This window comes from Narcine bancroftii, chromosome 8 (assembly GCF_036971445.1).
Source record: "Narcine bancroftii isolate sNarBan1 chromosome 8, sNarBan1.hap1, whole genome shotgun sequence".
NCBI lineage: Eukaryota > Metazoa > Chordata > Chondrichthyes > Torpediniformes > Narcinidae > Narcine > Narcine bancroftii.
Genome location: NC_091476.1, coordinates 27,393,007 through 27,406,925, shown reverse-complemented (window position 1 = coordinate 27,406,925; position 13,919 = coordinate 27,393,007). Strand labels below are relative to the sequence as shown.

General features: G+C 40.0%; 1 protein-coding gene across 4 annotated transcripts in view; it reads right to left on the bottom strand.

Moving 5' to 3' along the window:
* Positions 1–13,919, bottom strand: part of LOC138740537 (coagulation factor V-like) — a 122,319-nt gene that overhangs the window by 15,381 nt on the left and 93,019 nt on the right. For all 4 annotated transcript variants that reach the window (XM_069893337.1, XM_069893338.1, XM_069893336.1 and 1 more), the window contains 6 exons: positions 13,011–13,161; positions 11,086–11,295; positions 8,783–10,004; positions 3,222–3,390; positions 1,523–1,759; positions 892–1,120 (listed from right to left, as the gene is read on the bottom strand). In XM_069893337.1, the coding sequence (XP_069749438.1) occupies positions 892–1,120; positions 1,523–1,759; positions 3,222–3,390; positions 8,783–10,004; positions 11,086–11,295; positions 13,011–13,161 (2,218 nt within the window). The remainder of the gene's footprint in view (positions 1–891; positions 1,121–1,522; positions 1,760–3,221; positions 3,391–8,782; positions 10,005–11,085; positions 11,296–13,010; positions 13,162–13,919) is intronic.

Genomic DNA, 13,919 nt, shown 5'->3' with positions numbered 1-13,919 from the left:
GCTAGATTTCACTGGGCTGCACTATGCTTAGGTTTTTACAAATTATAATGTTGTCAAATCTCATCTTTTTCTTTGGGTGCTGCAATTGGACACTTGTTGAGTTGTTGTTTAACAGCTTCAGTGAACTGAGTTCAATCCTAATCTCTGGTATTATCTGAGTGGAGTTTGCTCCTTTTCTGTGTCCATCAATATTACTTTGTAAACCATCTACTCAGAAAACCACCAATCTTTGTGTTCTTAGGAACTTTGGATCTCTTGTTACATGGTGATCTGATTTATGAATAAATCTCGCACCTCAGCATAGACCCAGCATCTTTTTTCAATTCAAATACATCCCACGCCTGTTTCTACCATCAGTAATTTTCCTCGAATTCCGTGATTTTCAATTTTACCTAACATCCAATTGCACCTGACAGAAGAAACACCTTTATGGAGAAATACAAGAACTGCAGATAATGGAATGTCCCAATGAGGAGCTGGAAGGACTCAACAGGTTAGGCAGCATCCATGGAGAGAAATGGACAGTCAGTGTTTTGGGTCGAAGCCCTTTTTTTGAGATTTGACCCAAAACATTGACCATCCATTTCTCTCCTTGGATGCTACCTGGCCTCCTTCACCCCTCACCTCTCCACTTGCTCAATGTAATGGATATTTATTTCTTCATGGAGCATTTAGCAAGTGTAAAATTGCAATTTGCAATTAAACATTGGATGTAATTTGTTTGTGCCTTTTGAAGGATGTGGTTGAATGCTGACTGAGAACCAAGGACAATGGTATTTGCTTCCTAAGAGTTTGGGCTTTGACATCAAATAGGCAAGATCAGCAGCATGACTCTCTGGAGCAAGACAGTCATATTTTCACAAAAGCTGAAATCAACTGATAAGCCCTTACCATGAAATTTAATGCTGTTCTGAAATGCAGTGCTCTCTGGTTTAATGTAACATGGAGGTGGGCAGAACATACGGATGTTGTCTTCAAAGTACCAGCTTTTCTTTTCATCAAAAGTCATGAAAAGCAAAGAGAATTCCCGAACCTTTATTATCCCATGAGAGATCTTGTTCAATGTCCCTTTTTTACAGATGATTAAAGGTCCAATCAGCCCTGTGTGGATGTCTCGTTCCTGATTCATAAAAAATAACACAATGTGACTCAGATTTTGCAACCTATTCCATGTAAACCTGACATTTCACTGGGAATTCTGAATAAATGCCTGAACAGTTTCTTGCCATAGCCATTGTACAGATGCAAGGAAAGTCTTGTTTGCTGCAGCTTCCCAGGTACATTAAATACACTAACAACCATTTTATTATAACACATAAGATGCATCAAAAAGAAAAAAAGGAAGAGAAAATTCTGAAATGAAGCAAGTGATTGTTGATACAGAGGTTAACCAAGTTAAAGTTAAACCAAGAGAGTAAAGTTTAAATCTCTTTGATTCCCACATTATTAGCAAGCTACAAGGCTGACCTTGCTATATCCAACTAAATTATACAAAGTAACTTATTATGATGGATTGACTTACTGCGTTGACATCTGAGTAATATGACCAAGCCCTGCAGTCAAAGTCCTTATCAGTGGGAGCTGATCCTTTTGTTACATGCCAAATGTAATTTTTTGTTTGATTTGGATAAACTATATCTTCCTCCTTTCTTGACCAGTCTTTTAACTTTTCCTCCTCATAGGTATCAACTGCTCTTTCACGTGGTACACCATGAGTGTGAATAGAGTAAGGTCTTGAAGCCATGTTCTTGAACTTTACCTAGGTGAATACAATTCCACATCAAGGACTGGGACCACTTTCACAATTGCACCTTTACTGTGCTCTTTTGTCTCTGTTAGATTACATGTGTTTCTTCAATCTAAAAAGAACACCTTTTGCCATTGAGCTCTGTTTTCCTTCAAAAGTGTTAATCTGAAGCATCTCTGGTTTTCCTCCATTTGTACACAAATTCCAATATCTCGGAAAGCCGCAAAATGATCATAGCATGAGTCTTTAATAGCTGTAGTTCGCTTAAAAAGAAATTGTGATTGGAAATTCATTGAAGTGGAATCGCTTGGTTGTGGCCCCTTGGTAAAAATTGTGAATAGCAATCATTCTATGCTTGCTGTAGCATAATGATAAAAATGTAGAACCATGGACTTCAGTGCATAATTATTAATTGTATTGGCATTAATAAGTCATTGTTTTATGCCTCCATGTTGACTCATGTTAAACATATCACTTGTCACTAATTTGAAACCACCTTCCTACTTCATTCATATCTGGCGTCACAGCTGGAGGCATTTGATCTTTGGAATTTGCTATATTTTTGTGGATATGACAATGGGAACATTTTGGTAACTAGATGCTATCTTGAGGATCAGTGCATTTGGCTGAAATTAGTTGAAACAAGCGGCAGAGAAATCCCATTAGCTGACCATATACACAATGAAGAAGTCACAGAAAGAATTAGACATTGGGACGTCAGCATTTTAACAAATGTTGCTCTACATTTCTGCTGCTTATCAACTATCACAAGAAGTGATTCTCAGTTTGATGGCACCTCGATATTTTAAAAATGGGCAATTTTACAAAAGCATTGCTTGGCTCATATTATAAGTGGTGGCGGGGAATTGGATTTGAGCAACAGGATGCAAGAAAATGAGTGATGGGATTAAGGGGGTCATATCATGAGGGAAAATGTTTCAAATTAGAAGGAGGGTCCGAGATCCAACGTTGCAGTAAAAATTGCAGGCACAGAACTATCTAGAAACAATTGGAACAATGAAGTAAGACACAGAGGTTTGCAGACACACTGGTTAAGTAAAAACAAAGAGAAAACAAACTGCTGGAGAAACTCAGCTGGTCAAACAGGGTTCTTTATGGAGCAGAGATAAAGATACAGAACCAGCGTATCAGGTTTGAGCCCTTCATCAAAGTAGGAAAAAATGTCAGCAGGCACCTGAACAAAATGTTGATTTTGATGATGCCACCATGTTGTTCACAACTTGATGAAGGCCTCAAGCCCATAATATTGGTTCTGTATCTTTATCTTTGCTCCATAAAGTACACTGTTTGACCAGCTGAGTTTCTCCAGCATTGTGTTTTTACCAATTGGAACATGCTCCCCTGAAATTCAGTTTAAGGTACAGCTCAATCCTGAGACAATATCTTCATTCTGTGAACAATTTACAAAAGATCATCCCAAAATCCACATATTCTTTTCAAGTAGTTGACTCACCACAATTATATCATTGATCTCGGCACTGATGACAGGTCCAAGAATGCCCAAGTGTTTTTCATTTTCTCCACGAGTCATGGGTTGCTTGAACATGCTGTCCTTGTATTGCATGAACACTGCCTTCTTGAACTTACTGCCAAGTCTTCGTCTCCATGATTGCTGCCTCCAGCTACATGACATTGGCATGTTGAATATGATATTGATGATATTTTTCCCAGTTAGAGAGGTCAATGACTATAAATGCAGTCAATTCTGACATATCATTAATATCCTGCCAATAGCAGTAAATCAGTACTGTGCACAATAGCTGGTATAAATACCCACCACATATAAAAGTATTCATTGTTTGCTATGCTCACAGAAATGCTTAGTTTCACGTGCCACTCAGCAACTCACCAACATCATTGTGTACCAGTCAATTGGAAACCCTCCCAGTCAGTTTAGTTCATGTTTATTTATCATCTGATTGTACCAGTACAGCCTGAGGAAACAGCGTTTTCCGGTCCATGGTGCAGAACAGTCCAAACGTGTACAGACATAGCACACATACAGAAAAACAATATGTATATGCAGTACATGTGTACATGCCTTAAAATAAATATTATTAATAATTAGTAGAGTCCTGGAGAGTTGTTTTGACAGTCGTTCAGCAGTCTCTCTGCCTGTGGGAAGAAGCTGTTCCTTAGCCTGGTGGTTCTGGCTCCGATAATTTTTTTTCCTGATGGGAGTCAGTGGAAGATGCTGTGTGTTGCTGGTTGGAAATTCCCTGATTTTGCGAGCCCTCTTTAAACAATGATCCCGGTAAATCACATTGATGGGGGGGGGCGGGGGGGGGGTGGGGCTGATAGGGAGAATCCAGTGATCCTCTCTGCTGCTTTTATGGTCATTTAGACATTTAGACATTTAGGACGGTAACAGGGCTTTTTGGCCTACAAGTTCATGCCGCCCAATTTACACCCAATTAACCCACTCCCCCGGAACGTTTTGAATGGTGGGAGGAAACCAGAGCTCCCGCGGAAAACTCACGCAGACACGGGGGAGAATGTATAAACCAAACTCTTTTCAGGCAGCACGATATTCAAACTCCGGTCCTGATTGCTGCCAGTGTAAAGGTGTTGCACTAACTGCTATGCCAACCATGCTGTCCTGGAGATTGACCTCCAACCTGATTGTCTACAGCACCATACCGCCCTGTGATGCAGCCAGCCAAGATGCTCTTTGTTAGAGCTCCTGTAGAAAGTTGACAGAATGGTGGCTGGTGGCCTTGCCCACCTCAGCCTTCTAAAGAAGTGCAGTCACTGTTGTGTTTTCTGGACAAGTGAAGAGATGTGTGACCAGGATAGCAGGATAGGTCACTTCTTAAGTGGACTCTGATGACTCTCTCCACTTCTGAACTATTAAATTGTAGCAAAGGGTGGTCATTCCTCATCCTCTTGAATTCCATAGTCATCTCCATGTTGAAATTCAGATTGTTATTCTCACATCATTTCATGAGATTTTCCACCTCTTCTCTCTTCTTTCGACTCGTTTCCAGTGAGGCCAATTACTGTTGTATCATCTGCAAACGATGACTCTGTGAGAGATGGACCTGGCATTGCAGTTGTGGGTCAGTAGTGTGAACAGGAGTGGACTGAGTGCACGTTCCTGAGGTATGCATGATGGCGCTCAACCTTCTGCTGCCAACCTGGATAGACTGTGGTTTTTCCATTAGGAAATCTGGAATTCAGTTACAGAGAGACGCGTTGAGTCCCATAGAGGACAGCTTCTCCACCAGCTTCTGAGGTGTGATAATATTAAAAGCCGAGTTGAAGTCTATGAACATTGGCCTGACATTCAAGGCATTATTCTCCAGGTGGGTCAGGACGGAGTGGAGAGACAAAAACATGGCATTATCAGTGGAATGGTTCCATCTGTAGGTGAATTAAAATGGTTCCAGTGTCTCTGAGAGGTGCGGTTTGATATGTTCCATCAGCAGATGCTCAAAGCCTTGTGAGGTACCCATTGAGGCTGTTAATGTCACTTTCTTTGGTACTAGGATAATGGTGGCTGTCTTGAAATCCGAGAGGAGGATGGACTGCTGCAATGATGTGTTGAAGATCTCCATAAGGGACCTTGATCATTTGGTTGACACAGTCCTTCAGTACCTGGCCGAGGATGTTGTCTTGTCCCACTGCCTTGTGTGGGTTCACTTTGGATAGGATCCTCCTCACTTGTGCCTTGGCTATGCAAGGGGAAGATGGAGCTTTCTTTGGTGTTAGCCTGTACTTCTTGTTGAATCGTGCAGAAGACGTTCAATCTGTCCAGAAAGGGGGTGTAGGTGCATTGACTCATAATGTTCGCTGGTGATCCCTTGCCACATGTGCCTCATGTTGCCTGTGTTGCACAGCTGACAATGGATCCTCTGTGCATACCCATTGCTCTTCCTTCTGGATTGAATGGAGAGTTCAACCCTGGCTGAACTTAGTGCCAAATTGTCTCCTGTCCTGAAGGCTGCATCTTGAGCTCTGAGAAGTGCATGGACCCCAACCATGCATCCAACCATAGCTTCTTGTTATTCCTGGTTGTGTAGCCTTTGATCTCCGAGATATCCTTGATGTACTTGTTAACATAGCAATCACTGAGCTCGTGTGCTTGTTGATGTTTACGTTGCCATTGTATGTGTGCGCTTTCTTGCAACAGCTCCAGTCCACGGTCTCAAAGCAGTACTGATGCTCTGCTACGTGCCTGATTTCAATGTCCTGATCTCCCTGCGAGCTAGCTTTGCTCATTTTGCCAGCAGCATGTTTTCTGGGGTTATGTGGTCAGAGTATCCAAGGTGGGGATGAGGGGCAGCTTTGTACACACCAGGGACATTGGTATACACTCAAACTAGGATGTTCTCTACTCTGGTGGTGACATTGACATGCTGTTAAAACAGATTGGCGTGGTTGAAGTCGCCAACTAACGTCAGGGTGAGATATCTGGGCTTCGCAGATGGCCCCATAAAGCTCCTCATTGCTTCTTTTTCCATACTTTTCCTTAAATATACGTTTTACTGCTCTACACTGAATTTTGAGATCTTTAGCCTCAGAACAATCCCCAGTTAGAAAAAAGACCTCATGATAGTTCCCCGTAATTGACTGCAGAGTAGAACCAAACAACTTCTAATAACTTGTATTGTTACAGAATAATTCACATAGCAATGTTTTAACAAATACATTAACAACAATTGTTTTTATTCTAATGAATGTTACTAAAAATGGCAGAGCTGCTGGAGCTCCTAATAACAGCAGAGCTACCACCAGTGTTGACCCGGGAGAGCAGACTCACAGAGACACAGGGAGCAGACACATAGCAGGGAGCAGACACACAGCGCTCGTCCATAAGGAGCCAATGGCGTTTTTATTTAACATTCTGCAACTGCAGGGTCTATGCTGGCAGCAGACTCAAGGGCTCGTGGACTCCTGGCAAACAACGGAATGACTTTGAGTAACAGAAGCGGGGCAACACTCTCCATTGAGAAAGAACAGCATAGGAGACGACCATGCAGTGTAGTGACCTCGTCAGCAGACCTGCGAGGGGCTCAGTGGCTAAAGGACTCACACAGGCTGCGGGCTGTTGATGCTTGCGGTCGAAAGACCCACACAAGCTGTGGGGTGGTGGAGACTGGCTCATGTGAATCAGGTATTTGAACTAGGATTCGAGAGGGTACTGAGGGCAAGAAGGGGTCCTGAAGGGGCGTCGGGTGCTGAAGGCTTCCTGATCATACTGGAGGGTTGCGTTAGGAGCTCGGGTTGCCAAATAGATCGGACAGTGGCTGCAGAAGCTGTGGCAGTGCTGGAGTCGAATCCATGGACAGCCAGTGTCTCTCTTTTGATTCTCTTTCTCTTACTGTATGGAGTGCTGGGCAATACTCATCCCAACACTTTGCCTTACAACATACTAAAGGAAATCTTGTGTAATATTACTTTTTGTGTTTTATTACATGATATGTAAATGAAACTTGAATAAAAGAAACTTGAACCATGTCATCATTTTGGGCAATAGGTAATCTCATCCATGCTGCACTGAGGCAGGATTTGCTGAAGCTGTACCCTTGTTTATTATCGACTGGGAGACATACTCCATAAATTTGAATACAGAAGTAATGGCTGTACTGAGAAATTGTTCTTTTGCTGATGCTCCTCGTATATTTCAGGTTTGAAAAAAGGAGTTATTTACAGTACCTGGCCAATATTGATCTTTCATCTAAAATTACTAAAAACAATATTCTTTACCAATGGTCATTTTTTATTTGTTCTTTGAGGGAGTTTGTACAGTGATAATTGGCTACTAGGTTCCCCACATTGTTATACTGAACACACTGCCAATATATTAATTTGGGTGTAAAGCACTTTGGATATGCAGTAAAATCCCTGTTATCCGGAATTCAAGTAACCGGCAGTCACAAGCAACCAGCAAAAAAATCACAGAAAATCAATGCGTTTAAAAATAGGAACTTTAAAATTGGTGTCCCTCATGGTTAGTTCTCCATTCACGCAACACACAGTCTCAAGCAACTAGGAAATTCACTTATGTGGCATCTACCAATCCCCGTGTGCCGAATAGCAGGGATAATACTGTACTGGTTTAATGAAAGACTGTAATATAAGTGCAAGTATGTTCTTTTTTGATTGTGAGAAATATTTACCTTGATGTCAACATCTGAAAGTATTCATGGTTACTAAATACTGCAGTATAAACATTATCCCTTAATTGGATACAAAATAATCATCTCTCTCTCTCAAATGTATTACTGTGATGTCAAAATTCCAAGAGATATTCCTTTGCAAAGCTCATATTTAAAAAAATCACTTTTTAACTTCTGAAAATGCAAAGTATAGAAATCTTAATTTAAAAAATCTTCCAGAAAGTATAGAATTGACCAATTTCATTCACTCCATGATATTGAGTGAATTGAACAGCAATTATTTGTTCCAATATTGACTGAAACAAATATATACACAGTTTCCTGCAAGGAGGCCTGTGCTAACTTCTTGTATTCAGTGATGAGCAAAGGCTATTTGTTCAGAGTAAAGGATAGTTAGCATCTAAGATATATCTTATCAAAATGATTTACAGCAATTATGATGGAAGCAGACAATATTTTAAAATTTCTGTTGGAACAATTGACGGAAAATGCTACAAATGCCATCTCTATATAGCTAGGTATGTGCCCATATGTGGTTGATTTAGTACTTCCCTCCTAATGCAACAAAACAGGACAGATTAGATGCAACAAGAATGTTCCCAATGGCCATGGAGCTAAGGGCCTGGAGTCACAATCTAAGTATAAGATACAAGTCATTTGACATTGAGACAAGGAGAAATTTCTTCTCCTAGAATGGTGAACCTGTGGAATTCTCTACAGCAGTAGGCAGTTGAAGCCAAATCATTGGATCTATTTAAGGAGCTGGATGTTTTTCATGGGGGGAGAGGTTTCAAGGGAGAAACCTGCAAGAGGATATTCAGTTCAAAGGGCTGAATAGTCTATTCCTGCTGGTATTTTTCCATGTTTCTAATTATGCAAAATTGACATTTACCTGGACTCGGAAGTTCCATCTGCTTTACTGCCTTCATAGTCCCAAATCATCTCTATTGCTGCAATGTAATAGTATTTAGATTGTGAAGTAGAAGTTCGTAGGATGGTTGTGGTTTCCTCCTCTGGACATAACTCTCTGCTTGCAAATCTTCCAAAGTTGATATCATGTAGATCTTGGTCTTTCAAGTCATCACCATTTCCACTGTTGAGTTCCTCTTCATAGTCATCATAATCAAGTGACACATCCTCAATTGGTTTGGAATTGAATTTAGCATCTGTGGTTGAATTCTTATCAAATAATGTTTGATTAGGTCTAATATCTTCAGAAAACATAAACTCTCCTGCTGTTTTATTGTCCCAGAATCCCATTTCTTTTGTTTCATTGCTCATTACCTGCTCAGATTTATTTGCTTTGAAAGGGTTGGTGTAGATGGTAACTGCATCTGCCTGCTTCTGGCTTTTATTGGACTTTAGCAGGTTTGACATAACATCTACTTTTTTATGAGTCTGATTTGCATGAAGCAAGTCCAGTTTTCCATTGATTCCAGCAGAGGTTATATTAGATGTCAAAACATTATACAATGCCATCTTTTTCAATCTGTTTGTACGAATAAGGTAATCAGAGCTGAATTTTGTTTGAAATAACCCGTCAATATTCTCATTTCTACTATGTTTATTACCTTTGCTGAGTTTAGCAAATAAAGAGTTGTTGTGTATATTTTCAGTTTCTATTATCACTTTTTTTTTGCTTTCAGGTATATCATAGAAATCCTTCTTAATAGTTCGATTCAGATCATTAGTATATTTGGAAAAATGTTTGTTGATCCCATCATTTGGAAAGTGAATTTCTTTCTTTACCTTACTTAATTGTTCCCCTAACATACGATACCGTCCTTGCTTGCAGCGGGACCAGATCGGATCTCTCTCATTCATATTTTGCCCATCATTAGTGGCATTTATTTCTTCCTCCAGTTCAATTGCTCCATAATAGTTTGTTAGATTCTTGCTTTGTCCCTTGAACCCACGTGGTCTCAAAGCAAGGTTTCTTATGTCATCCTTAAGTATGCTTCCATGTGCCATGGCAGGAACATCTTCATTTGAACCAATTTCTACAAGAATGTCTTCTAAGGTATCTGGGTCGTTGTCACAGTTACGAATGCTATACTTTGCCCTCATTCCCTGAGTTTGATAATGATCATTCAGGGGTTCCAGGAGCCACACACCTAAAGATTTAAAGATTAATAACCAGGTGATTTCATAAAATGATAAATATGTTAAGAATTAATTTGTGTAACGAAATAGACTCCAAAGGCAGCGGGTGAACAAATTTCATTGAGCATTTCTTCAATTTTACAAGTTTTGTTGCTGGAGATACACTTCTCTACATCCAAAAGTACAAAAATGAAGGCTGGCTTGGATATTTATGCAGATATATGGATTGTTTCAATGTCAACCAACATTATTTACCTCAATCTCCATGCCCAATGGTAGAGGTTAATCCTAAATAGAAACGTACATTTACAGAAAGGTTTCCATGGAGAAGTAGACTTCGAGGACCTCTCCTAGAACATCCATAGACCAAGTAGAGCCAGAAGTGTCAGAGGAGGTCACCAAAAGTTGATCAACGCGATGAGTTTTATGTTGGTCTTAATGAGAGTATGAATTGAAAGGTGGGGACATTTAAGTAAAACATGTAAGTTTGCAGACACTGTGATTGAAGTAAAAACACTATGCTGGAGAAACTCAGCAGGTCAAACAATGTACTTTATGTAGCAAAGATAATTGGAAGTCATTGAAGAGATGGAGGGCATGTGAGGTATTGCAGATGTTGGTAGGGAGGGATTGGAACATATCTTTGCCACATAAAGTACACTATTTGACCTGCTGAGTTTCTCCAGCACTGTGTTCTTAAGGAGGCATACTGGAAATTGTAGCATGAGGCAGCAAGGATGTTTACAGCAATCTTAACTTACCAAAAAGCTGTTATTGCATGAAACTCCATTTAAATTTACAGTTTACTATAAATTGTTCAAATAAGGACTTTGGAACTTTTATTAGATTATGGGAAAGTGTATTGCCAGACTGACATTCCAATGCAACAACAATAATTGTGCTGTCTGCTTTAAATACAATGGATTTGTTCTGCTGTCCCCATGAATTCCATTGGAGTCAATATTAGAGAGCACTGGAGGACATAGTCCCAGCGTAACTTGCCTGGGTCACATCACAGAAATTCGGGGGGGGGGGGGGGAGGGGAATGTCCCAATCCCCTGCAAAAGCAAAACAAAGTTTCACATTACTCACCAATGTTATCCATGCTCATAAGGATTGTTTCACTTGAAAATGGGAAGAGAGTTAACACATCTTCATAAACCCCATCGTACTTAAATGTTTGTCCATGGAAGTAGATTGAGAGGAACTTCTCTTGAGCACCAAGTATTACATGCCAAAAAATCACTTCATTCAAGCAAAAATTCAGTTTGGGGATATTTTCAAATACAAACCCATTAACACCTGCAAAATAGCAAGAATCACACAAATCAATATCTGAAGGACATACACTTGAACTACGCAGGATCACCAAAAGTCATTACTCCAAGGATATAGCATAACATAAAAATAGAAGCAAGGGTTGGCCACTTGGCCCCTTATACTTGCTCCACCATTCAGAGAGATAAGAACTGGTCTGACCCATCACAACTTTCTAGCAATAACTTCACATCCCCAAATTCCATCAATATCTAATATTGCCGAGCCCCTCTTGTATAGAGATTTCTAAAGAGTACCTAGCCTCTGGGTGAGAAAATTTCTTCTCATTTCTGTGATGAATAGTCAATTCCTCACTCTGAAACTGTGACTTCCAATTCTAGACACACACCAACCTGTGTAATCATAATCCCTGCCTGCATCCACCCCTAAAGTCTAGGTGTACTGTCTTACAACATGACAAAATGAACAGGCACACATACATAAAGATGGATGAATCTAAATAATAACACAATAACACTGCAAAGAGCAACTGGTGCAAAAGTTTTTGTTTTTATGAACAATCTGCCACCCGCAACATTACACATAAAATGCTGCATGAACTCCGCGGGATAGACAGAATCCATAGAATGCAACAAATAGTTAATGTTTCGGGCTTACACCCCTCATCAGGGTTGCTCCATCTTTCCAGCATCTACACTCTTTCTTAATTACCTGCAGCATTATTTCTGTTTCTCCATAGTCGCTCACTGACTTGCTGAGCATTTTTAGCATTTTATATTTTTATTTAGCTTTCCAGCAGTTGCATTATTTCAATTTTATAGAACACTACAACACAGTGCAGGCCCTTCGGCCCTCAATATGTGCAGACCCCTATATTCCTTAAAAAGATGAAACCCTCCCTATCCCGTAACCCTTTATTTTTTTTACATCCATGTGCCTGTCTAGGAGTCTTTTAATGCCGCTAATGTTTCAGCCTCCACCTCCATCCTGGGAAGGCATTCCAGGCACCCTCAGCTCTCCCGGTAAAAAAAAAACACGTACCCCCGATGCCTCCCCTAAACTTCCCTCCCTTCACTTTGTACTGCCATCAATAGGTTTCCACACATCATCTGCATAATAACAAAAGGGGAAGTAGTCTCTGACCTGGTGTTTGGACTAGTGTGCATATGCCATTCAGTTTCGATCATACAGATCTGATGTTCATTGAGGTGAAACATTTCTCTCTCATGCCAAGTATTTCCAACATTTTCTGATTTAATTTCGGACCTCCGACATGCATTGCATTTAAGATTGTATTAGGTAATCTGTTGACATTGTTCACAAAATCTGGTCCAGCCACTGAACAAAAAAATCTATAAATCAAAATCTAAGCAACATTTATTCTTAATTGGAACCTTTCTAAGATAGGAACTGGAAAAGGTTTTATTCACAGATAATCCATATTACTGCTGATATTGAATAAACTGCAAGGTTCCTATAGTTATTGTAAAGATATATTAAAGAGGGTTTGAATGGAAGGTTCATGTCTTCTTTGGCTTGGCTTCGCGGACGAAGATTTATGGAGGGGGTAAAAAGTCCACGTCAGCTGCAGGCTCGTTTGTGGCTGACAAGTCCGATGCGGGACAGGCAGACACGATTGCAGCGGTTGCAGGGGAAAATTGGTTGGTTGGGGTTGGGTGTTGGGTTTTTCCTCCTTTGCCTTTTGTCAGTGAGGTTCATGTAACTTCAGTGTAACTTACTGTGCATGAGGTTGGAAGCATAAAATTCAGGATCATCTGGGTTCACTTGCAAAGGGTCTTCACAATATTTCTTGATGTTTTCATTTATGTACCAGCTCTTATTCTCATCAATCATGGAGAAATAAAGATATTTGGCTTTGTCAATCTTCACCTGTGAAGCAAATGCAAACAGAAGAAGGACAATCTTTATCATAAATAAGATGCACTTACTCCAGATATGCTTTGTTTTTCAGGTTGAGAAGAAAGCCTGACATTCTAATGGACAGAGGTAGTCACGTGCTATGTAAAACTGCTCTGTGAGGAAAATTGCATTGCTCTTCCATTGATTGCTTATTCACTGCGGTTACTGCAGAGCTGAAATAAACATTTTTATTGCATTATATTACAATGATGTGTGCATTTTATCTTTGTTCCACTGGAGATTCAAATGCATATTCCATCAGCTATCAGGCTCATGAACTTCCCTATACCATCCTAACCAGAACACAACTCCAGGACCACCGAAGATCTGTCTGCACTATTTTAATATCCTTTTCTCTTTGCAACTCTGAATATTTATTTCTATTTTTATGTTTATTAGCTTTTGCTTCTCTTGTGGTCTTTTGATCTTACATGTTGTTTGTTCATGTACTTTATGTAACTACAGCAAGTAAAAATTTCATTGCCCCAGTACATTCTCCTTGTGCACATGACAATAAACTCTCATCACATATATTTTCTAATGCAAAAATATGTCACATTTAGTTGACTTCTATTGAAAAGAGCTCGTTGAAGCACTAAATCCACAGAAGGATTCTTTCTTTGTAGGTACTCCTACAAAAGAATGCAGTATAGATTTTAAATTGTGCATTGCGGAAAGCTGAGAAGAGCGCAGGGGATGAGAAAATGCATGGTTTTCCGTTCATCGAA